This window comes from Equus quagga, chromosome 11, assembly GCF_021613505.1.
Source record: "Equus quagga isolate Etosha38 chromosome 11, UCLA_HA_Equagga_1.0, whole genome shotgun sequence".
In the NCBI taxonomy this organism is placed as follows: domain Eukaryota; kingdom Metazoa; phylum Chordata; class Mammalia; order Perissodactyla; family Equidae; genus Equus; species Equus quagga.
In genome coordinates, this window is record NC_060277.1 from 43,794,155 (window position 1) to 43,820,389 (window position 26,235).

General features: G+C 40.2%; 1 protein-coding gene across 2 annotated transcripts; it reads left to right on the forward strand.

The window, feature by feature from the left end:
- Positions 1 to 269: 269 nt before the first annotated feature.
- Positions 270 to 13,535, forward strand: CGA (glycoprotein hormones, alpha polypeptide). 2 transcript variants are annotated; one of them, XM_046677528.1, is made up of 5 exons: positions 270 to 329; positions 455 to 570; positions 11,122 to 11,228; positions 12,269 to 12,453; positions 13,189 to 13,535. In XM_046677528.1, the coding sequence occupies exons 2-5, from the start codon at positions 542 to 544 to the stop codon at positions 13,264 to 13,266; spliced, it is 399 nt and encodes a 132-aa protein (XP_046533484.1). In that variant the 5' UTR covers positions 270 to 329; positions 455 to 541; the 3' UTR covers positions 13,267 to 13,535. The 2 variants fall into 2 exon arrangements, with proteins under 2 accessions (XP_046533484.1, XP_046533485.1); XM_046677529.1 differs by lacking the exon at positions 455 to 570 and having other exon boundaries at positions 271 to 329.
- The last annotated feature ends 12,700 nt before the right edge of the window (positions 13,536 to 26,235 follow it).

Below are 26,235 nucleotides of genomic sequence, written 5' to 3' on the forward strand. Positions count from 1 at the left end.
GTGCTCTTGTTTCATAGGCTGACCTTGTGGTCACCACCGCCTGAAAATGGCTCAAAACAAAAAATGATCTAAGAGTTGAAACAAGATAAGATCAAATTGATGTCATATAATTACATGAAGTACCATTCAATCACTGGATGGAATTTACTGTTGATCCCTGGGCTTAGACGCAGGTGGGAACATGCAGTTCTTATCACTCTGCTGGTATAAAAGATAGGTGAGGACAGTGTTAACCTCAGTTACTGAGAAATCACAAGACGAAGCTAGAATCCCTCTTCAGAGCCACAGTCAACTGCTCTGAACACATCCTACAAAAAGTCCAGAGGAAGGTAATATGAATGAGACAACTTTTGGGATTTTAACTGAGTGATGAGTGAAATATTTGAGAATATAGGGGAGCTGTGCATAAACCTTAGTAAGAAGAAAGACAGGCATTTACACATTCTCTTTTCAGCACTCACGATTGAATTGGGAGGAAGTCTGCAGAATTGTGGTCTGTGATCACAGGCTAAGATGTTATCTAACAGAAGCCAGAAACCAAATGTCTCCTGCTGAGATGCGTGAGTGCCTGTCAGTATCTAAAAACTTTCCTTAGGAAATATTGGATGTCATTTGAAAGGCATTCTTTTGAGTGACTTCCGAGAGTCAGACAGAGGGCGAGTAGACATTATGTATGTTGCTGATATTGTTCTATTTACAGTTTTTACATGATTCGTAGCTATACCTTCAAGCTGGCCGGTGACAAAGCAGCTCAGCTGTCCAGCTGAACGACCATAGCTTCTGATATTTTTGAATAGATGTCCTTGAGTGGACTTTATTGAATAGCAACACTGAAGTCTCTTGAACAACATCATTTCCATTTTTACTTTCATAAAATGCTACAAAAGTAAGAGTTAATAGTACTTCTCCAACTATTCCTGGTGACCTTGCAATTCTAAATCGCTTCCTTAAGTCCGGTTGGTTTGTTCCAACTGGAATTTCTGGAAACCCTTGCTAACCTTAGTTATATTTGCATCAGCACTAGTTGAAATGGCAGCTGGTTGGGAAATTAAGAGCAGAAAATAAAAGTGCTCTTTTTGTCCCTCCTTCTTAGTGTTGAACAGGCTTCGGGCTCATGGTAGAATTATGGGCTGACATTATGTGAGTCCCTTGGGAATACAGAAACTCCATAGGAACTTTTCTTTCCTAAGTTCTACATTCCTTTTCTACTCAAAAGTAAGATATTTTACATTAGAACAGAGGAATATTTTTAAGTTTCTGAAGATGCTTTCTAAATAATTACTTAACACCAATTCAATTATTCAAAATATTGGTCACTGAAATTTCATTGAAATACTTTGCTATAGTCTTGAACTATTTTAGAAAGATAAGAACAATCATTTGTGAAAAATTTATGTTTTTTCATTTCAACTTTAACTTTGGTCTTGGTTTAAGTTTCTTATTTCCTTTTGCAGTAATAGAGTTGTTTAAGTTTTGAGTCATATTTCTTACCATTTCCTGCTGAAAAGTGCAGCATATGACCAATGCTAGAAAAGCAATTGATTACATTCCAGAACGGATTTTCAGTTTCATTGTACATTTCTTTTTCATGTGGGACTCAAATTTATGTGAAAACTCAAAGTAAGACTGGCAAATAGAAACAGTAAAATTAGAAAGTAACATGCATCTTATTCAAAAGTAGATCCAGATAATTTGCTTTCACAGAGAGGAAATGTACAGGAATAATTGATATTTCCATTGAGAACAGCATGACCTACAGCACCAAGCTTCTATTTTTTTTTTTTCTTTTTAAAGATTGGCACCTGACCTAACACCTGTTGCCAATCTTCTTTTTTTTTTTTCTTCTGCTTTTTCTCCCCAAATCCCCCCAGTACATAGTTGCATATTTTAGCTGTGGGTCCTTCTAATTGTGGTATGTGGGACGCCACCTCAGCATGGCTTGATGATCCGTGCTATGTCCTCACCCAGAATCCAAATCGGGGAAACCCTGGGCCGCTGAAGCAGAGAGCACGAACGTAACCACTCTGCCATGGGACCGGCTCCCAAACTTCCATTTTTACAGATTGTAAATCCGATAGCAGTTTGCTATCGGATTTATAATCCTTGCAAATTCTAGTGTTGGTCTGTAACGTTTCAGCATTACCCTTGTAATGTTGCACAAAGTAATCCAGTAATTCTTTGGTTCTTCAGATTCAGAGATAACATTGTAGAAGTGCTCTAGCATCCTTAATCTGAGGTCTAATTGAGAGAGATGGTGAGAGAGAGAGAGAAAGGGAGACAGAAGGGATTTAGGCTGGACCGGGAGTGGAATCAAGGGCAATATTAGGAATGAGATTAGAAAAGACAGAGGTAACAGCATGATCCAAGTGTGGATCAGTGTCCTAAAGGAGGAAATGGATTAACTCTGTGCCTCTAGGCTGCAGGGGTGGTAAAGATGGAAGGGCACTATTTTAGGATCAGACCACTGTTCAGGTGCCTTTGGCAAACCCTTTTACTTCTCTGAGTGTAGTTTGGTAGTCTATGAAATAGGTGCCATAATAATGCTTTCCTCACAGAAACGTAAAGAGAATTATGCAAGGGCGTGTGTGGGAAAGCAAATGCTTCTCCTCTTTTCCCCACTCCCCACCAACCAGACTCCAGTCCTCCCAACTTGATCAGCTATAAATGCCTCTGTATCCAAATGAAATGACTTCCTTAAGGCTATTCTGAAGAAAGCGAAGTTAGATAAATACGTAAGATAAAAAATTACATGGCAAGTTACATTTAAGCTGGTACAACACAAAGTTGCTCTAAAAAAAGATGTCAGCATCCTATTTAGGGATATACCATCTGAAAAATTATTTAAGAAGTTCATTGTAAAATATAGAGATTTGAAGGCAGTATAGTGAAGTGTGGTTCAGAGCTTGGAGTTTGGAATTGTGAAGAGACATTCTAAAATCGTGGCTCTCCCAGTGGCAAATTTTGTGACTGAATAGGTTACTTCACCTCTAGAATATCTTTACCTGCCAAAATGAGAATAATACCTCACTGGGATGTCATGGGTATTGAATTTCTTTGCGTGTTCAAGGTGCCTAAAAGAATATCTGGCACATACAACTGCTCCATTAATGGTAAGTATAATTTTTAAAGTGTAAGTTATTATTATTACCAAATCCAGTATTGCAGATATTGTGTAGAACGCTAAGTCCAAAATTTTTCACACTTTGTTTCATTGTCCCTGGTAGAGTAACTGAATATGTGTTATGTAACTTACTCCCCACGGAGGAAAAGTACCAACCAGGAGAAAGTAGAGAGGCAAGATTGTGGTCCCATATCTCAAACCCTGGAGGAGAAATTTTGTTATAAGAGAGAGCAGTTATATCATTTATCTATCGCTGGGCTTCAAACTACCCAAAAACTTAGTGGGTAAAACAGCAAGTTATTATTCTCTCTCAAGGTTCTGTGGGTGCACTGCACTCGGCTGGGCAGTTCTTTACTTGGGTTTCTCATGCCTTTGCCTTCAGGTACTGGCTGGGGCTGGAGTCATCTTAAGGCTCAACTGGACTGGCCATCCAGGATGGCTCCTTCACTCATTATTTCTTGGCCTCTTTCTCTCTCTCTATGTGGCATCTCATTCTCCAGGGCCTCTCCTTGTGGCTTGGACTTCTTATCCTACAGTGGTCTCAGAGGAGAAGCACTTCTCACATGGCAACTGGCTTCTAAGAGAAAGGAAGCAGGAACTGCCAGGTCACTGTAGGGTCACAGCCCCAACTGGCCCAGTGTTACTCCTGCCATTTTCTATTTGTCCAACTAGTCATAGGGCAAATGGGGTACAAAGATAGACCCATTACTTTTTGATGCAAGACTGGCAAGGTCATACTGCAGAGGAAATGTAGGCTGAGAGAGAATTTTGTGGCCATCTTTGGGGCATATAACCTGCCATCGCAGTGAAAACCTGGGGGCAATGAACAACGAGGGGGCTTCTCTTTGCAGCTCCCCTGCTTTGTTTTGATCACAGAAAAAGATGCTTATAAAGTAAAAAGTGCTGGGATTGAAAAATCTGTAATCCCAGCCTGTCTATCCTATTACTGAAAGACTTCAAGGCAAATTAAACATGTTTTTATACTATAGTGTTTTTAAATGGGAGTGATACTTGGTGCGCCAAAAGATTGCATGAGAAGAGCTGAAACATAAAATATAATGTACAAATTTTAAAAGTTACAAGAAAGATTCTTACATTACTAGAATAATGCTCCATAAAAAACTTCTCTGGCCTTTGGTGTTTAATTTTTCTGAGTGATAAATTGACACTATCCGATGTTTTATTCCCGATAGCATTTATTGCTGCAATAGTGTTAGAAATTGACTATTTTTAAAAAACATTTGAATTTCTCATTTAAGACAATATTTTATGGTGCATAGAGTTTGTCTTATCAAAATTTCTTTTCCATTTAGTATGTAAACAATTAAAAAATGCTGATGTACTGGAAAAACCAGAAGGGTAATGGAAAAACCAAGATTTTAATTACATAATTATGTTAACATTGTAAAGTGTCTTTAAATAACAATTAAAGTAGAAAGTGTACATATTGTTATAAGCCCCTTAAATTTAGTCAATTAAGCATAGAAATATCTCAAAATATAATTGTTACAAGAATGGCCATAAAGGAATTGAAATCATTCTTATAATTCTATGAAACCTTCAGTTTTCTTCTAAATACTCCCTGCTCTTTTGCTTTATTTTTAAAATAAATATTTTAAGGCCATCTTTTGTTCTATTCTTTATGGAAACCCCCATGTTTTGCAAAGCATGGCTGTACAAGCTGTGTGGTTTATTTCTCTTGTCTCTGAGACCTCTTTTTTCACTTCTTTTCTCTCCATTGCATCTGGAAAACAAGTTTGTTCCCTTTTAAAATTTTGTGAAGGCACAAAACACTGTTAAGTGACTGATAAGTAGAATCTCATCCCACATACTGCCGCTGAACCGTGTGACTTCACTTGGCCTTGTTTCCTCTGGGGCACTTCGGGGCTACGCTATTCACACCTTGACATTCTGGGGAATCGTGAGAACTACGGAATACATTAAGCTCCTGTACAAATGTCAAAACAATGAGATATATATTTCTTGCTGTAAATGCACATGCTCTTTGTTCTCATTAGTTTTGCATCTCTCCGTTTTCACGTCTCCAGCTTACCAAAGCAAATGCTTTTGTTAGAGCCTTGATCACCTTAACTTCTAGTAGTTTGCCTTTGTGTCTGGATCAGATGGCAGGAAACATTCATATTTGTGTCACCCATACTTGGCATAGTGCCTGGCATGTAGCAGGTACTTATTCAGTCTTTAAATCTTCCAAGCATTCAATTTGGACCTTAAATTTGGCACCTAACAAATGTTGAACCCCTGTCAAATTATCCAAAAGTCATCTTTTTATAAGATAGAGGAAACATGAATTATCTATATCAAAGAATGGCTAAGAGGATTTGAGGCACATTGTGGGAGTATTAAACAGTCTCTACTCGTTTATACCTCCCATTTCTCAGCCATCCTTTGTCACTCTCTTTGGAGACAACTATTAGTGAATGTGTTAATCGGTTTCCAGGTCAGTCTAGTGCCTGGGAACAATATTTGAGCATCTACTTGGAAGAAGTGGGAACCTGGAGGATTATTTAGGTTGGGGACAGAGCATAGGATCATGAAAGACTCTCACTGCTGGACCCAGGCTTCAGCACATGTTACAAGAGCAAGGTAAAAACCCACTTACTGCAACGAGAGCACACGAGGAAAGAAAACTAGTAGCCAAGCCCACTCCAAGCTCAGTTTCCTGACCACTGACCCCAGACTCTTTAAATTCATCCACCTGGAGACAGAGGTGGTTGCTAGGCAGGAGGTAGAAGAGAGCCAGCTCAAGGGCCTGCTCTGTGGGAGTGGGTGGGATGCAGGATTCTGAACATCCTACTTTCCCTTGTGACTCTCCACCTTCAAATCTTTCACCAAGGCTGAGCTATTGCTATCTTCTCTGGACCAGGCAGGATGTTAAAACTTACAGGCCTGTTCTCTGTTAACAAACAATTACTGAATACCTATCTCATGCCAGGTGGTGTGCTGGGGCTTAAAGGCTTTACTTTCAAGGTTCCCTTTCATTAGCTACTGTTCACTGAAGGCAACTTACTTTTCCTGTCCTTGGTAGTTAGCTGGGTTAGATGGGGCTAATGAGGTGAAGCCTTAGGTTAACCCTCTAGAAGTCAGTTAGATTTAATCTATTTTGTTAACAAAGAATCATGCCTCTAATCCTAGCCAGTCATCTAAAAAATGTGCTATGAGTCAGTTGGGCTTCCTGGTGTGGAGAGTAGGGTTGAGTCACCCCATCTATCACAAGCATCAGAAAAACCGAAAACCTCGCTCTCTGGCAGTGGGGGAGCAGTGGCAGCGTCTTTGCAAGCGAAGGTCAGGATGTCACATTGTACCAAGCACTTGCAGTCTTTTTGGAACAATCTTTTACATGTAAGTATAGAATATGTATATGTATATATACATGCAAACATGCGCATCAAACCATGATATATAAGAGATAAAAAAAATCTACTTTGCCTTCAAGTCTTGCAATAATAGAATAGACAGGCTGAGATTACAGATTTCTCAATCCTGGTAATTTACTTTATAAGCATCTTTTTCTGTGATCAAAACAGAGCAGGGGAGCTGCAAAGAGAAGTCCCCTTGTTGTTCATTGCCCCCAGATTTTCACTGCAATGGCAGGTTGTACACCCCAAAGGTGGCTGCAAAAATCTCTCTCAGCCTACGTTCCCTCTGCAGTATGACTTTGTCACTCCCACATCAAAAAGCAGCATGTCTGTCTTTGTACCCCATTTAATATATGGGTGGATGTGTATGATACTTGGTGAGTCATATTTATGTATATATATACAAAATATGCTGTATATATATTTATATATGGCTTGCATGGTACCCTGGAAGAGTGTTTACCTATTTTACAAATCATTTAAATGTTAATTATAAATAATCACAATAATAATATTATGTCTGACTTAGAACAATATTTATTCAGTGATAATCATGGATGAAGGAAAATAATGCTCATAATTACTTGTGTATAAGTATGTATATCAGGTAGAAATAATGACATATATATGTTTTAGCTTTACCTATATTTAGGCAGTCGGTTTTTCTATATTATAAACTGTTAGTTCTACATCTGACAAATTATTCTTAAAAGACGTAGGAGTTGATATAAACATCTAACAAAAACATGGTCTTATTATGTCAGTCTACATGAAAAATAACCACAAGTCTGACTCACGTACAATTTTAAATCTCATCCTGAGATGTCTTCCCCCCCCCAAAAAAAAAACCGTTTTTCCTTTTGAATAATTATAGATTCAGAGAAAGTTGTGAAAAAATGTTCAAGGAAGACCTAGGTACCCTTTAGCCAGTTCCCCCAGTGATGATTCCTTGCACAACCATAGCACAACGTGAAAACCAGGAGATTGACATTGGTACAACCCTCAGAGCTTATTCAGATTTCACTAGTATTGTGTGTGTTTGTCCGTGTGTAGTTCCATGCCGTTTTATCCTGTGTGTACACTAGTGTGATAACTATCACAATCAAGATGCAGAACTGTTCCATCACTATAAAGCTTCCTTGTACTATCTTTTTATAGCCACAATTACCCCTCTCAGCTCCCTAACACTAACTCCTTGAAACTGCTAGTGTATTCTCCATCTCCATGATTTTATTTCAAGAGTGTTATACAAATGGAATCATACAGTATGCAACCTTCACTCAGCACAATGCCCTTGAGATACATTCAAGTTGCATGTGTATCAATAATATATTCCTTTTGTTGCTACATAGTATTCTCTAGTATGGAAGTACCATTGTTTGTATAACCCTTCATCTGCCAAGGGCATTTGGATTGTTTCCAGTTTTGGACTCATAAATAAAGCTGCTATGAACCTTCCTATACAAGTTTTGTAGGAACACAGTTTTCATTTCTCTGAGATAAATGCCTAAAAGTGCAACTGCTGGGTTATATAGCAGTGCATGTTTAGTTTTACAGGAAAATCCCAAACTGTTTTCCAGAGTGGCTCTACCATTTTATATGCCCACCAGCAATGTGTGAATTTTCCTGTTTCTCTGCATCCATGCCAGCATTTGGTGTTATTATTTTTTATTTTCGCTATTCTGTTAGGTGTGTAATATCTCATTGTGGTTTTAATTTGCATGTGCCTAATGACTGATGTTGAATACTTTTCATGTGCTTATTTGCCATCTATATATCCTCTTCAGTGCAATGCCCATTTTCCAGTTGGATTTTTTTTTCTGTTGAGTTTTGAGAGTTCTTTATATATTCTAGCTACCAGTCCTTTGTTGGATGTGTGGCTTGAAAATATTTTCTCCAAGTCTGTATCTTGTATTTTGATCCTCTTAACAGAGGACTAACCCATAATTTGGATGAGGTCCCATTTATAAATTTTTCCTTTTATGGATCACACTTTTGTCATCAACTCTAAAAACTCTTAATGTAGCCCTTGGTCTCCCCAATTTTTTCCTAAAAATTTTATGGTTTCACATTTTACAGTTCAGGCTATGATCCATTTTGAGTTGATTTTCATATAAGGTATGAGATTTACATTGAGGAATTTTTGTTTGTTGTTGTCTTTGTTTTGCCTATCAATGTCTAATTTATCCAGCAGCCATTGTTGAAAAGGGTAAATTCCTGTGTTAAATTGCTTTGCATTCTTGTCAAAAGCCAGCTGGGCATATTTGTGTAGGTCTAGTTGGGGTTCTCTATTCTGTTCCATTGATCTTTGTGTCTACCCCTCTGCCAGCATCACACTGTTTTGATTACTGTAGATATACAATAAGCATTCACACTGGGAAGAGTGATTCCTCCCGTTCTGTTTCTAAATTTGTTTGATCTGTTCTAGATCCTTTGCTTTTCAATAATAATAATCTTGTCTATGTCTACAAAAGTTATGCTTGGATTTTGATAGGAATTTCATTAGATGTTGAGGTCACTTTGGAAAGAATTGACATTTTTACTATATTGAGTCTTCCAAAGCATGAATATGATGTTTCTCCATTTATTTAAATCTTCTTTGATTTACTGCATCAGTATTTTGTAATTTTCAGCATGCAACTTTTGTACATATTTTGTTAGATTTATGCTTAAGTATTTTCTTTGGAGTGATTGTAAATGGTTTAATTTGCTTTCACGACATTGTTTTTAGTATATAGAAATGCAGTTGATCATTGTGTCATGCAATCTTGCTGAAATCACTAATTAGTTCCAGGACCTTCTTTGTAGGTTCCTTTTTTTTTTTTTTTAACAGATGATCATGTCATCTACAAATAGGGATAGTTCCATTTCTTCCCTTTCAATTTGTATGCCTTTAATTTCTTTTTCTTGCCATATTGTGCTGGCTAAAACTTCCAGTAATATATTGAATAAGAGTGGTGAGAGTGGACATCCTTGCCACACTCCTGATCTTAAGGGGAAAACACTCAGTTTTCCACCATTAAGTATGATGTTAACTGTAGGTTTTTGTAAACGCTCCTTATCAAATTGAGAAAACTCTTTTGATTCTTGTTTGCTAAGAGTTTTTACCATGAAAGAGTATTGGATATTGTCAAATGCTTTTCTGTGTCAACTGACGTAATCATATGGCTTTTTTCTTCTTTATCCTATTGATGTGATGGATGACATTAAGTGATTTTCAAATATTGAACCAGCCTTGCATGCTGTGAATTATTCCCAATTGGTTGCATTGTATAATATATGTTACTGGGTTCAACTTGTTATTATTTTGTTTAGGATCTTGACATCTAACTTCATAAGATATACTGGACTCTAGTTTTCTTTTGTTCTGTATGTGTCTGGTCTTGATGTCAGGGTAATCCTGGCCTCATAAAATGACTTGGTCATGGTTTCTTCCTCTTCTATTTTCTAAGAGAGATTCTGTAAAATTGATGTTAATTCTTCTTTAAATGTTCTTAATTGTCTTTTTATTAGTAAATGATGCTCTGACTCTCTTATCTCATGGTTTGAGCAAAAGGAATCCATAACACTTTCACTTTAAAAATAGGGATAAAGGGGCCTGCCTGGTGGCATAGTGGTTGAGTTTGTGCACTCTGCTTTGGTGCCTGGGGTTTACGGGTTCATATCCTGGGCATGGACCTACACATGGCTCATCAAGCCATGCTGTGTCAGTGTCCCATATGCAAAATAGAGGAGGATCAGCACAGATATTAGCTCAGGGACAATCTTCTTCAAGAAAAAAGAAGAAGATTGGCAACAGATGCTAGTTCAGGGCCAATCTTCCTCACCAAAAGAATAAAAGTAAAATAAAAAAGAGGATAAAACCTTGCCTCTTTTATCTTACATGAGATTTTTCTGGGGCATGTAGGGATACAATCCAATTTCCTGTCTCCCCATTCTCAGATGTAGTTAGGTCAATGCCTGGATATGGTAAGTCACTCAGCTGACCTTGGATAGCCCATCTCATGCACTCAAAATGCTAGATAAAGCTTTATCTACAGGTATAAATAAGTCAAGAAGTGCATTTAGGCAAACTTTGATTAACATTCTCTGCTGTCTACTCCTGCCACGTTGCTGGGTCAGCACTTACTGCTGCACATTGACAGTTAGCCTTAAAGCTCACCCACCACCAGTGAATAAAAAGCCACATGGTAACGTGGGAATGGGAAGGATGGGCTCAAAGGCTTGTATATTTTATATACCATACAAAAGCTCATCTATCTGTCCATCCATCTGTCCACCCAGCCTTGTACATATTCTTAGACATTGTCAAGTTGAAGTTTTATGTTTTTCAAATAAGGACATGGAGGCTTCTTAACAGAATGACATATTGAAAAAACAGAATTTATTGTTGATAAGCCTGATTCTACTGGTTGATGTGAGAAATAGGGAGATTCAATTCCCTACCTCTTTCCCAAAGAGAAATTGTGTTTTTATATATGGCTTTACAGTGTGTTGGGGGCTGCCAACAGAGGGGTCAAGACACCGAAGACTATTATTAGTAGTAATGTTAAAACTACTGGCTGTTGTTATGCCTGGGAAGCCAATTTTAGAGTAACTTTTTTTCCCATGTCTGTTTTGCAGAAGAGCCATGGATTACTACAGAAAACATGCAGCTGTCATCCTGGCCACATTGTCCGTGTTTCTGCATATTCTCCATTCCTTTCCTGATGGAGAGTTTACAACGCAGGGTGTGTGACTGAACTTGGATTTGCAGTAATAAGAAAAGCACATTTCTAGATGTACATCAATACTCCATTAATTACATTTCCACCTTCTTTTCAGATGTGTAATAAATCTTTGCTGCCGGGTACATATCTAGGCACTTGAAGATTGTGAACATAAAATTAAATTAGTTTCCAAAAATGTACAGTGAAAACGATATCTTACATGTCCATTTAAATAGCAGCTGGTACATTTTCATCTGAAATAGATTCCTGATTATTCTTTAACTAAGTTTTACCATCAGAAAATTCTCCTTATTCTGTTAAGCTCATTATTTTTATTTTTATTTTTTTGACATTTTCCCCAGAAGGTTTGAGAGGATTTTAAAGTTGCCTTTGTAGATGAATTTTCACATCAGCTCACAAGTGAGAAAAACAAAACCACTTTACACAGTAAATTTGTTTTGTTATATTGTTTGAAAAATCTCATATAGTGGCTGATATAATTCCATCTGCTATGAAATTGTGAGCTACTATTGGTTATGGTTTTTCTCTAGACAAGTGGTAATATTTTCATCTCAGTTTGTAAATATGAATGCCTGATCTAACATCAGGTTCTCTACAGTCGACAGGCTTTCTTAATTCTGACATACTTTTCTCTGTCAATATTTGGAGTTTCTATGAGGAAAAAACAATAGCAGATTCGAAAGGGGAAAATATTTTGCTTCTGGGCAAAATTCTCCTTTCAGGTGAGCATGGAGCTTTCAGTTGTCAAGTTTTGTGTTCCCTGTCGGCACACCATAGGCTCACTATTAGCACTGGGGTAGAGAGAGACACTGCTGCTATTGAGATTTCCCGTGCATATCTGCAAAAATTGTTTTCCTATGAAAATAACTGTAATCAGTACAAGTAAATATTATGTATGAAGATTACCATATAGCCAAAAGTATTTATTTATTTTATTTCCAATAAAAAAAGAATATTTACCATCCCATTAAAAGCAAAAATTCATAGTTTCCTTTTGAATCATTTTTGGATTATTTCAGTCTTTGCCTTTTTTGTGATAGATTGCCCAGAATGCAAGCTAAAGGTAAACAAGTACTTCTCCAAACTGGGCGTCCCGATTTACCAGTGCATGGGCTGCTGCTTCTCCAGAGCGTACCCCACTCCAGCAAGGTCCAAGAAGACAATGTTGGTCCCAAAGAACATCACCTCAGAAGCCACATGCTGTGTGGCCAAAGCATTTATCAGGGTAAGAACTTAAAGGGCCCCAGAAGCTTTCTAACAGTTTAACCAGAGGAATGTCCCAGAGCACATCTGTGGGGTTTAACGCCAGAGGTGTGTGATGACCTATCCTTTGTGGGCATTTGTGCAAGGAGGGGCTGCATTTGTCCCCTTTAATCAAAAGAGCCTGTAAGCGTGCCGGTACGGGCTGGATTTATTCAGAATGATGAGAATAGGGGTAGAGGTGATGAGGGGCATGTTGGGAGAGAGTATATACCACACTTAGACAACGCAAATCTAACATTTTAGAGTGAAAATATCAACTGAAAGGGAGAATACGCAAATATAGCAAGCATTTATTTAGTTCAGGTGGCTATGGACAATTTTATTTTACTGTTTTCAATTTTGCTTATCTATCATCTATCTATCTATTGTCTATCTATCTATCCTGTACTCACCTATCTACTATCTATCTACCTATTATCTATCTATCATTTATCTGTCATCTATCTATCTTTTATCTATCTACCATCTATGTATCTATTATCTATCTATTATCATCTATCTACCTACCGATCTATCATCTATTATTGATCTATTTATCATCTACCTACCTACCTATTATCTACCTACCTATCTATGATTATCTACCTATTATCTATCTATCCATCTATCATCTATCTACCTATTATCTATTATCTGTCTATTAGCAATCTATCTGTCTATCTAATTCCTCTCTCTCTTTTTGTTCCTTCCCCCTCAGGTCACATTGATGGGAAACATCAGGTTGGAGAACCACACCCAGTGCTATTGCAGCACTTGCTATCACCACAAGATTTAAATGTTTCACCAAGTGCCTTGTGGATGACTGCTGATTTCCTGGAGTGGAAAATTAATTTGTTCAATGTGTATGGCCTTGTGAGATACCCCCCACCTTTCTCTTACCATTCCCCTTTGGCATGCTTCGAGGATATACTGCAGCTTTGTTGTCTTTCTCTTTATCTGACAGTCTGATCGGCAGTCTAGCTCTTTTGATTTGGAATGAAATACAGCATTTAGCATGATCACAAAAAGCTGGTTCCACAGGAAATAAAGTCTTTTAAATCATCAGTTTATCATTGAATTCTATTTTTTTCTTAAAAGTTTAAAGGCAGTTGTTTTTGATAGGGTTAATTGAAAGGAGTGAGCCCATGAGTAAGCGGGGGCCTCACGTACTCAGTGACCTGACACTGGAGAGTCTCATTCCCGCGGAGCCTTCCAGAACAAGTGTGGCTCCTCCAGCCAGGGGCCAGTTACCAGACAATCCCCTGGGGGGAGGGAAGAAAACATAACCTCTATTTTGATTCCTTTTTGTATCACCTCTTTAAATGCCCCCTCCCATTTGTTTTGGTGAGGAAGATTGGCCCTGAGCTAACATCTGTGCCTATCTTCCTCTATTTTGTATGTGGGATGCTGCCACAGCATGGCTTTATGAGCAGTGTGTAGGTCCACACCCGGGATCCAAACTGGTGAACTCCAGGCCGCCACAGTGGAGTATGTGAACCCAACTTCTATGCCACTGGGCTGGCCCCTAAATGCCCATTTTGATGAGTTTTATAAAAGTAGATACATTAGTATGGTAATACATGCATAAAGTTTATGAATAAATAAGTATGCATTTATTGGGAATGTTTGGTCAGAAACTTTTTACTGGTAGAAGTTTTCAATCAGAAAAAAAATTGGAGAACATTGCTTTGGGGTTTGGGAAAGACAAAATCCTTCCCAGCCTGAAGTTTCTATCTGCTTATCTATGCCTAGTCAAAAAAAAAAAGAAAAAGAAAAAGAAAAAGAAAGTAAAGTACATCTTATGAGTCTCTGGCAGCTGGGTTGTAACTGAATGATGGCTAAGGAAGGAATATCCTTGTCCTCAACTAAAATTGGACATTGCTTCGAAATTCCAGAGGCATCAACTCTTACATTCCACATTCAGGTCTGGATGGGAACGGATAAATGATGAGCAAAGTACTCAGTGAGCACTCACTGTGGGCTAGGTGGAGTAACAAGCACGTTCACTGAGTTCTATCCAAATGCTTAAGAGCAGTGATATGCTTCAAAGTCACATTTATTGAGTAGTTATACTTAAAAACAGAGTACTTACTTTGAGGACCATGGTTTTTACCCATTAAATTTTATTAGCTATGGTAGAGATCAAAGCCACCTAAAAGTTCTGCTCCTAAGGGAGCCTGAAGTTTAAAAAAATCTCACTGGTCACAGATATGGTTTTCCAAAAAAATTTCAGTCATCATCAATTTGTCAAGATTCCATTTCTGAGTGAAATGCCAATTCCCAACAGTTGGTAAACACACCAGGTGTCAGGGTGAAAACTTAAAGTGTTTTCAAGAAACACTGAAATATATATGAATGCATTACTTCACTCGTTCATTCGTTTATTTATTACACATTTACTGAATGTGTAGTAAGTGCTGGCACATTGTTAGATCATGGGGATTCAGAGACATGAGGATTCTTTAGGAGATATAATGCAGCTTAATTCAAGAGAACAATGGTGCTGACCACCGGGTCATTCAATATTGAACAGATGCTCCTTGGGAATCTACTATGTGTCAGGTCTTGAGGGCGTGTTTGGAGGATTCAGCAGGAGAGGAAAGCTACTGACTGCCCTCCATCTGGGACCAGTCTGTCTGACAGAGGGGATTTAAGGAGTAATGAGAGAGGAAGGGGACATCCCCGTGGTCACTCAGATCAGTCAAGTCAACCCTGGTGAGCACTAGGGTGAAATGTCTTGGCCATGTTGACCTTCCATCTGACCATGTGCCCGCCATGGTGCTGGTCCTAGGAAGGCCCAGATGAGTAAGACACAGACCCTACCCTGAGGCAACCCACAGTCCAGTGGGGAAGAGACACATAAATGAAGAATTACAATCTAGCGAGATACATGCTATGGGAGAGGTGTGGACTTTGGTGGCCTAACAGGAGGGCTGGTTAACTCACTGTGGTGCGGTTCGTCACGGAGAGCGTCACAGGGCAGGTGATACTTGAGTTGGGTCTAGCAGATAAATAGATAGATGTGGGAAAGGTGTAGTGTAGTTGGAGGAAACGGCATAGATAGATGTCCTGAGATGGGAGCCTGATGGTCACAGATTGCAAGAGGTTCAGTGTGCCTGGATCGCAGGGAGCTGGTTGGAGGGCCGAAGCTGCAGAGACAAATAGATACCTGTCAAGAAGGTCCTTGTATAACATGCAAAGAAATGTGCATTCTGTCTAGGACCCTAGCTTCTCAAACTAGAGGACCTGAGGTTTCCTGGAGCCCCAGGATAAACATTCACCTTTCTGCAGGATCAATTTTGTTTTAAGATTTGGAGAAATGTCATTTTAGTTTCAAAGCAAAAACTGATATATTATGGCACAGAATGCAAAATCGCAAAAATGAGATTAAAAATGGAGACTTAAAAAGAAACCTCGTGTTGTGAGTGGGGCCTTCTGGATCCTGTTCTTCTGGCCCCTCCCAAACCTCCCGGGAGCTCATTCACTCTTCTTGCATTAGGAGTACTTAAGTGAAGAAGTTTGAGAAGTTATATTAAAAGAATAACATACTCAGCTTTGCACTTTAGAAAAAGAATTCTGGCTTCAAGTACATGGTAATTGGAGAAGATGAGAGACTGGACACAGGATCATGAGTTGGGGCATTTGCTATTGTCTTGGCAAGAGATGGTGATGACCTACTGGCAGTGAGAGTGAGGGAAGGAGGAGGGGACAGATTTGGGAGGAATTAGGAGGAAATGAAGAGATGATTGTGGGTGTGACTCTTGGTGTTTTGGGTGGCTGGTGGATGACTGTGACAATAACTGGGAAATGGAAAAGGGGAGGGGGGAGGTGACGAATTCAGTTTGGGACCTGCTGAGTTGAGGTATCTAAGGAGTACCAGATGAGCATGTCTAGTGGACAGTGATAGAGAGCTTAGGAAAGGACTCCTGCCTGGAGGTAGGGGCTTGAGGGTCCTCACTGGTTGGTGGTACCAAAACCACAAGGATGGCGAGGATTGCTCAGGAGGGTGTGAGGAAGAGAAGATGCTGGACCACCAAGGATGGATTCTGGACTGGCCTGGTTGAGAAAGTGGATGTCATATCTTTTCGGACAGTCAATTAGAAAGCGCTGACATAGCCCTCTAGAGAAACGATTAAAATCTCAGATACATAAGCAGTGAGGGGGAAGAGAGGCAGGAACAAAGGCTGGAAATTTTGATTCAGATCTATCATTTAGGTGAAAGATGTCTAAAAAAAGGTACTAGGGGTAGAGCAAGCACATGTTTGCGGGGCGCTTCTTTCAAAAAATTCTCCATCATTCACCTCAGCCGAGAGCTGCCCCAAATTCTCCCATTTGAGATTCCTTCCTTATGACTAAAACACGGAATCCCAGGCCCATTCCTTTTAAATGACAACACATCTCACTGAGGCATCACAGTGGGTCATTAATGTCACCAGATAAGTTAAGCAGGCCACCAGGTCCATAGGCACTGTGGGTCCTAGATTCTGGTTACCAGGGAGAGAGGGGTGTCAGGCAGGGCAATAAAAGGATGAAACAAAAAAGCAAGACTTCTACTTTGTAGTTGTGTCAAGAATTGACCAGGAGCAGAGACTGCTAAATGATTACAGGATGTCACTGATGACTAGGGCTCAAGGAGGATGTTGACAAAACGGGGATGGCTCCTGTGCATCAGTCTGTCTCCTGGGAGTGAGATGAAAGGGCAGGAAAAGATGAGAGGGAAGGAGAGATGGAGGGGAAAGAGAAAGGAAAATGAGGAGGGTATAAAAAGTTGGGGCAGGAAAATGTGTGACAGGGAAGAAAGAGATGCAAGAAGGGCTGCTAGACGAGTCTGTTGCCTCAGAAGTGGCTGAACTGGATTAAAGCAGAAAGGAAAAGCCATGACTCTACTCATTTCTACCTCTTCCCCGACCCCTGTTGAATCTAAGTAATCACCCATAAGTCAAAATCTCTGGCCCATATGGAGCCTTTGTGCAAACAGAGAAAGATGCCCTCTCAGGGCAGGCAGAGCACCTGGAGTAAACAGCTTCATAATTAAATGACACAGAAAAGTGGATGTCAGTCAGTCCTTAGCCCCTGACTCGGCACCTTTGTGCAGTACACACACTGTGCAATCCTACATGGCAGCCCTGCCCATAATATCATCATCCTAATATGACCATTGTTGCATTTTGGGGGAGATAATGTCTTAAATTGGTGAGAATCTTAGCTGACATCTAAGATTCCAAAGGATCATGTCTTAATTATCCTTATACTGCTGACAGGCTGCTGGAGAAAATATTGCCCCAAATAGTTTTGCTTTGTTTTTGCCATCTATGGGAAAACCAGAAGAGCTGCTCAGAATCTGGTCCAATCGGAAGGTAAAACCAAAGAATCCACGTGTAAATGGCTGTGAAGCTGACATGAATAAGTTGGTTAGGATCACAAACCTCAAGAGATCCAGACAGCTCTGCTGAATCGACAAAAAGATAATCAACGTCAAACCACCTTATGTTAGCATAGCACTTTTACTTTTCAGAGCTTTCTGTGCCTAATGTGTCAGTGAGTCCCACTCAACCCCCATGGCCTCCAAGTCAGGGTAGGCAGCACCATCTCCATTTGACAACTGGATAAATGGAGGCACAAAAAGCTTCGGTTGTACAGGCACTGAGAACGTGTGGAACCCTGCTCTCTCCACCTCCCATTTTGTGCTGCTTCTTTCAAATTCCAATTTCTTCTCAAGGGATGAAGTTTTTGCCTTACCTGCAGAGGACCTATTTCTCCCAGGATACTGAATAGAAGCCCTCTCTTGGAGGTCTACCCAGGGTGAAAAGCCATCATATTCAAAGAAATGAAGTCTGAACTGTGAATTGTCCACTGATGTTTTGCCTAGAACCTGGGCTTCAGCTTCACTTTACAGCTCCTCTTGATTCACCCGACCCCTCCTTCAGACACTTCCTTTTCGAGCTTAATTAGGAGAAACACAAAAAGATTTTTCTGTTCTGAAAGCCAAGTCGGATTTCTATATTCTCCTATTCAAAACTGTGTAGCATATGGAATTGTAAATATTAAACACTGTTTTTACAAAGAACTGAAGCCGCCTCTGAGTTTCCTTGGAGCAAAGAGAGAAGTTAATTATTGCATCGAACTTCAAAACAAGAGACATAAAAAAGGAATAACTGTTGGATGTTTTTTTAATGAACTCCCCTTCTGAACTCCCAGAAAACACATGTTCTGAAAATACTTTCGTATTGAATCTGACTCGCAGGGCTTACTCGTCCGAAGGACTTGAAAGCTGAGGCTTTGGGAAGACGGAGGGAAATGGGGGTCGGGTAGGAACCTCTGAAGAAGCAGCCAAAAGCTTGGCTCATAACTGAAAATTTGTAAGAATGCTTCCAATGAAGATATTCTGTTGTTTTAAAGCCCTTTCCGTTAATGGAATGTTTGCAGAAAGTAGGATAATAAAGTGGGAAGCACGAAGAACTGGACCAATTTTCTCCAAATGCTCTTGATCAGAAAGTGTCTTTGAATTATAGTCACTTATTCCGTCGTAAATTGTCTGTGAACAGTAATTGATTCTCAACTGAGTTGACAGTAAGAATTTCTGCATGTGCAAATTTCCTTCTACACACCTTTTTCTCAATTGCAACTCATGTTGAGGATAATTAGAAAAAGCTGGCATTAGGGCTGGGCCTAGGAAACAGAGGGGAACTGGGAGGCAGAGCAGAAGTGATGGTTTGCCCAAGACGGCTTCAGAAAAGACAAAGAGGAAGAAAGGAAACCTAGAAATGCACCGCCTCTGTGTGAAGATCGAGGAGCTGGTGGGCGAGGGTATAAAGGATTGCCGGCAGATGCTTGGGTTGAAGTTATGGTGGGAAGAACTAAAGCCTTAACCTTGGGTATTAGGGAGGGAATTTATTAACTATCTCTATGAAGTTATGGTTACCACCGCAGTTATTGTAGTGACTGTGCGTCGCCGGTACCCCCCTCTGACGTGGAAGAGTCACAACATCAGGGATGTATTCGCCATTTGCAGGGGCAGAGTGGTGCGCGCAGGGATCTGAGGGTGCGCCGTGTGGCTCCGGAAGCTGAAGACACCAGCGGTCACCACAGCGCTGTGAAGCTGAATGTGGCCAAAAAGAGGCTCTCCTGGACTGCCAACTCCTCTGTTGCATCAGTCAGCTACAGAGGCACTGCTGCCCCTAGTGGACGAGTGGTGTATGGAGCTTTTGGAAGAGTGAGTGAGTGAGGCTGGTGAGCTTGTGTGCTTTTCTGGGGATGCCCGACGGGATGGGTCTAGCTGACGGCGCACATTTGTCTCCATACTGATGGGATCCTTCTGTTCATTTGCCTCTGATGTGCCCTTTTAGTGGCATCCAACCAGCTGTAGAGTGACAGCTCTGATGCATGGGCACTAGGTAAATTACAGCTTCAATATTATTTAGAAATATTAAATAAGCTAAAATTAAAGCCCCAAATCATTCACATTATTACGTGAATTTCAGCATGGCATTTGTCAATGAAAGAAAAGGAAAAGTCACGAGGTCCTTTACATATAGTTTAAACTATTATGAAGTTTTGAATGGTTGTGGAATAATGGTTTAAAATTTTTTTACTACCTAAATGCACAAAGTTTTTGGCTGGTAGTGATTATCAAAAATTTGAAGAGATTGCCATTGTCCTTTTATTTTTTTAAAGATTGGCACCTGAGCTAACATCTGTTACCATCTTCTTTTTTTCTTCTCCTCCCCAAAGCCCCCAAGTACACAGTTGTGTATTCTAGTTGTGAGTACCTCTGGTTGTGCTATGTGGGACACCGCCTCTGCATGGCCTGACCAGAGGTGCCATGTCCGCGCCCAGGATCCCAACCAGCGAAACCCCTGGCACCAGAAGCAGAGTGTGTGAACTTAACCACTCGGCCACCGGGCTGGCCTGAGATTGTCATTGTTTTGATGATGAATTTCATGTAGCCATTTTAATCATAAAACCTGACAAAAATTATAAGGAAATATGCTCAAATTTCTCATTGAAATATCTGAAAATATTTTGTTTAAAAGTTTTACATACGGGCTGCCCAGTGGTGCAGCGGTTAAGTTTGCATGTTCCACTTTGGGCCCGGGTCCGCCATTCTGATCCCTGGTGTGGGCATGGCACCGTTCATCAAACCATGCTGTGGCAGGCATACCCACGTATAAAGTAGAGGAAGATGGACACGGATGTTAGCTCAGGACCAGTCTTCCTCAGTAAAAAGTGGAGGATAGGCAGCAGATGTTAGCTAAGGGCTGATCTTCCTCAAAAAAAAAAAAAAGCTTTACACAAATTTGATACTTTGTACTTTTTTCATAACTATAAATCTTTTTTTTTGTTTGTTTAATCAAGTCCCATATGGACATTCCCAAATACCCTCCAGTCCACCCTACTATTTTCTATATGTCATGACGTGAAATGTTGGGAACAGTGAGATAGAGGACAAGATATACAAAAAAAAAATTGGCTATGTTTGGTTGCCATCTACAACAAAACAAAGCATATACTAAAGCATCTACTGAACATTCGAGAAAGGGAAATCCTGAAAAATGTTTAACAAGCCAAGGATGGACAATAGAATCAATTATATAGTAACCTGTTATTACTAATTTAAGATGTGTGAAATGCCATTAACATGATCTTCATTTAGTTTGCTGTCTTTATTGTTTCACATTAGTGAACATAAAAATATTAATAAGTGCTTTTATTGGTTTGTTCTGCCAAGTCCGTTTTCTCTCCTGTGGTTGGGAGAAGGGCCACTAAACGTTTTCTTCATATACATGGGCTCACTTGCTCATGTGTCTCTTGAATTTGAGAGCTGAATTTGGATAGGATGGTGAGAATGACTTGCTATTAAGGTTTCAGAGAGTTTTGGGCCCAGTTTACTATAGAGATAAATTAGGACAAGACCAGTGATCTTGACTTTTTTTAAAAACATGAAGTTATATTTTAAATTAGTTTATTCAATTGGGGCCAGCCCCATAGCTGAGTAGTTAAGTTCATGTGCTTCCCTTCAGCAGCCCGGGGTTTTGCCGGTTCCGATCCAGGGCGCGGACCTAGCACTGCTCATCAGGCCATGCTGAGGCGGCATCCCCCATAGCAGAACTAGAAGGACCTGCAATTAGAATATACAACTATGTACTGGGGGGCTTTGGGGAGAAAAAGGAAAAAAAGAAGATTGGCAACAGATGTTATCTCAGGGCCAATCTTTAAAAAGAAATTAATGTATTCAAGAGATATTGTTGAAAATCACTATGCTCTTAATTTAACTTGTATTGAAATATAACTGAAATAACATTGCATTAGTTTAAGGTGTACAACATAATGATTTGATATATGTATATATTGTGAAAAGATAGTTAACATCCATCACTTCACATAGTTACACATTTTTTTTCTTGTAATGAGGATTTTTAAGATCTTCTGTCTTAGCACCTTTCAAATATGTAATACGGTATTGTTAACTAGAGTCATCATGCTGTACGTGACATCCCCTGACTTATTTAACTCCTGACCTTTGAAGGAAATTGTTTCCCTCCACCTATCTATTCACTGTTGCTGGAGATTTACAGGAGGGGGTTTGCAGGTGGCCCTACTTGGCTCTCCGTACTCCCTCAGGAGCATGAAGGGAAGAGGAAGAAAGCGAGGCCTGGGCTGGGAGAGAGAGAGAGAAGTCGGGCAGGTATGGGCTCTTACTGGGCACTTCACGAACTTCCTTCTCGAAGAATTGACTCCATGTCTTTGAAGAGATTCAGTTATCAATTCCACAATTTTCCTAAGGGCACCAGCCAGTTGCATCAACCTTTGAAGTTTTTTGGCTCTTTTATTCCAGATATCAGACCTCAGTAAATCTTTGATTTTATTTTAGAATAGAAATAATATACTTTTACCCTTTAGCATGACGAATTTCAAAATAAAAATGGGAAGTGGCAATTTGTGGTGAAAGTTGGGGGCGGGGGAGAGCTTCCTGCTGCTTACCCCACACCAGGAATATTAAGATCTCAAACTTTCCTCTCTCCCCAGACACACCCAGCTCAGCCCCAGAGAGCCCCCTGGCCTCCTCTCACACCTGCCCTCCTACCCACCCATCAGACGGCAGCGGATGATTTAAAATCATACTGTCCGCTTTACCGCAGGCTTTGACATCATCCAAGACCCCATCAGTCTGTTCACAGGTTCGAGAAGGAAACAGGTGGAGAATTTTATCAGAGTATGGCATCGCAATGTAATCTTTCCACAAGGTTCAGTTTATTTTAAAAGCTGAAATTAAATCTCTAAATTAGAAAGTTGCCCTGATAGAGTCATGTTGAAAAGCACAGGAACCAACCTAAAAGAACTCCCAATGGCCAAAGTTGGAACAATTTGAGGAACAAAATAAATAATAATAATGGATTATAGCCCATAAGGTAAGTATCTATGAATCCATACTGATATAAATGCTTAACTATACATGTAAATGAGAAGACACCTCTCTTCCTTACAGAAGAATTCCAATTAGTGAATATGGAAGGAATGAGGGAAATAGAAAGTCACCATCAGAGTAATCATTGTTGTAGGCAGGTCCACTGGTGAATGCTAAAATTACTAGGCAGAAATTTGAGGAGAAACGGGATATTTGCAGAGTCAGAAAGTATCTTTTCCAAGATACTTATTCATTACAAAGAGAAACATTATAACTTTACAGTGGAGTAAGCTGGCAGATATTGCCTTAAGCAAGTGGTCAAGGGTAACATCACTAGTATGAAGGCGTTATCAACATCAAAGGCCCCCAAAATGATGTGCTGAGAAGGACCAAAGATGCGTAACTTCAACCTAATCACGAGAAAGCATCAGACAAATCCAGATGGAGGGACCATGTACAAAGCAACTGTCCAGTTCTCTCTAAAGATGTCAAAGTCATGAAAGACAAGGGACAATGAGGAGCTGTCACAGGGGGGAGGGGACTAAGGAGACACAACTACTAACTGCAAAGTGGAGTCCTTGGATCGGATCCCAGAACAGAAGAGGACCATTAGTGGAAAGACTGGTGAACTCCAAGTAAAATCTGTACTTCAGTTAACAGTATTGTAGGAATGGTAATTTCTTGGTTTCAATAGCTGTACTATGGTTATGCAAGACGTTAACATTAGCAGGAGCTGAGTGAAGGGTATATGGAAACTCTCTGGTCTATTTTTGCTACTTTTCTGCAAGTCTGAAATAATTTCAAAATAAAAAGTTAACACAAATTCTCCTTATATTCTGGTTTCTGTATCCCCTCGTCTACCATATTGAGTCTCTCTATGTTCATTACTGTCTGTTTATTTGCTGAATTCTATTGTTTTTGTCTCTTTGCAGCGTCTGACACTCTTGGCTCTTAAAACTCTTTTTTCTTGTCTCATACTATGCTTCCCTCTCTTGGTTTTACCTCTCTCTCACTGCTCTCTTTGAGCCCATTTTCCCTCCACTTCTTTCAGGAAAGTATTTCCTCGAGTTTTGCCCTTTGCTCTCCTTTTCTTCTGTCTCTATGCTCTAGGGTTCCCTTGTAAATTAAAATCCCTGATCCTTACGGGGCTCTTTACAAGGGGCTCCAACACGTCCCTCCAGCCTCGTTTCCTCACGTAACTCTGCCTATCTTCTGGCCACATCCAACCTTGGATTCATAGAGACGTGTAATATGCCTCTGTACCCTTGCCCTGGATATTCCCACTGCCAGAAAAGCTTTCCTTCTTCACAGCCCAGGAAAATATTGTTAATTGTTCCAGACTCAGTTCATGTGTCTCCTTCTCAGTGATGCCTTCTTGGATCTTCTCTAAGAATATTCATCGTCTTCCTTTTTCCCCAAGGTATGTTGGTCTCCCTCCTATTATATTACATATTCATTCATCCACCCACTCTTCATGATTTTTGAGTAGCTGCTCTGTGCTGGGCACTGAGCTCGGTTTTGAGTGTACGTGGTGAGTAAAATAACATGGTCCTTCCCTTGAGGAGTTTATAGTTAAGAGGCAAAGACATAAAATGAAACAAACAAACAAATGAATAAATAAGTACATAATTACAAATTGTGGTGAGGGCTATATAGAAAACCAATCGCATGCAGCAACAGAGAATAATGGAGTGGGGGGTGGTGGGCATTTTTAGATAAGCCAGAGAGGCCTCTTTCAAATGACTATTAATTTTATAAAAGTATCCTTATTAAAAACATGCTGTCAATATGGAAAACAACAAAAATCAGGGCAAAAAGTTACTCGTAATCCCACCACTCAGAAACAATAATCATATTCAGATATTTTAATATATATTCATAGAGAAGGACAAATATGCAGACCAACATGATCATACTGTATATGCCATTTTAATAAAAAACATTACATTTAGTTTCACTTGGATTCAATCTAAGCGGAAAAGATGGAATTGTCGCATCTCAGATAAATGTGTAATACAGATACTGGTTCTAAGACAACGATTCTCACCTAGGCTGCCCCTGAGAAGGCCCTGAGGTGTACTGGCATTGGGTGCAGAGGTGGGGTCATCAGCTCAGAGTCAGGTAGGAGGTTGGGGCAGGGACCACTTTTGATGAGTGGCAACATCTATGCTGGGATCTGACTCATAAACAAGGCTTCGCAAGGCAGAAAAGGAAGCCCAAGGATATTCCAGTCAGAAGCAACAGCTAGTTCACGTGCTCTGAGATGTGACAGAGCGTGGTGTGAGCGAGGAGGTGGTCCGGTGCTCTGGCACGGTGGTGTGGCGCTGTGGGCTGGAAAAGCTGGAGCCCTGGCTAAGTCTGTGGGTGAGGCCCATGTGACAAAGGGTTGTTCCGCCACTCTACGGAGTTTTCTCTTGATCTGTGTAAGGAGGTCAATAAAGGAAACACCCATGTTTTCAAGAAAAAACATCAGTATTAAGAAAGTCAGTTAAGCTAGTGAAATGTTCCTTAAAGTCTCCTGTGACAAATTCTTCTGACTTTTGGTTTCATTAAACATTTATCTAAGATAATTTTCTGTTTATTAGAGGAGAAAATGAATCTTATGAAAGTCAGCCATTGACCCCTTTGCCTTATTTTTGAGGAAACTCAGAACCAGGCATGGGACCTAATTCAATGCTTTTCTAGACTCTGAAAGTCTGGCTGCTAGTGGGGCTCCAGATTTCAATGGCCTCTGAATTCTCGGTGGCCATGTTCCCCCACGTGCTCCTTGCTCTGTGTTGGCCCTCCCTGATGCTGACTGGCCACCCCTCAGTAGAGCACCCCTTCTTCCAGCCAGACGGGACTGCTCCAAGCCCACAGCTGGCTCGCTGCCCTAGGACCTACTCCATGTTGGGGCCCTCTCATCCATGTTCCTGCTCATTCAGGCCTGTCCCATCTAAAGGCCACTTGGCACGTTGAGAGAGAAACAGCTAGCTGATGTGGCTGGAATGAGTGAAGGTAGGCAGGGGCCACATCTCACAGGATTTGCTTTTGTCCTAAGTACGAAGAAGATAGACGCTAATTGCTTTGCTGTCGCACACTGACAGTCTGCTCACACCTAGACAAAGGCCACACACGATCCAGAGAGTAACTTTGATGAGCAGGATTTAATTATCACTTATATGGCTGCAAATAATTGGGAGTGATTATTGGTTAAGAAAATTCTAGACGTAATGTCAGCTCCAATAATGACTCTTTCTGTGGTGGTGGGGCCTTTGTGGCCTGACTCTCTTTCCCTATTTGAATAAAGGGAGGATGCATTAGTGACTGTAAATTCCACTGGAGAATGAAAGACAGAATGCCATTTTTCTTTTAGGTAGT

What these genes read in the sequence shown, in the direction of transcription:
- CGA (XM_046677528.1), top strand. Translation starts at nt 542, where the DNA reads ATGTCTCCTGCTGAGATGCGTGAGTGCCT. An exon ending in TGGAGAGTTTACAACGCAGG is followed by an intron (nt 11,229 to 12,268) that starts GTGTGTGACTGA and finishes TTTTTGTGATAG; the next exon opens with ATTGCCCAGAATGCAAGCTA. An exon ending in TGGCCAAAGCATTTATCAGG is followed by an intron (nt 12,454 to 13,188) that starts GTAAGAACTTAA and finishes CTTCCCCCTCAG; the next exon opens with GTCACATTGATGGGAAACAT.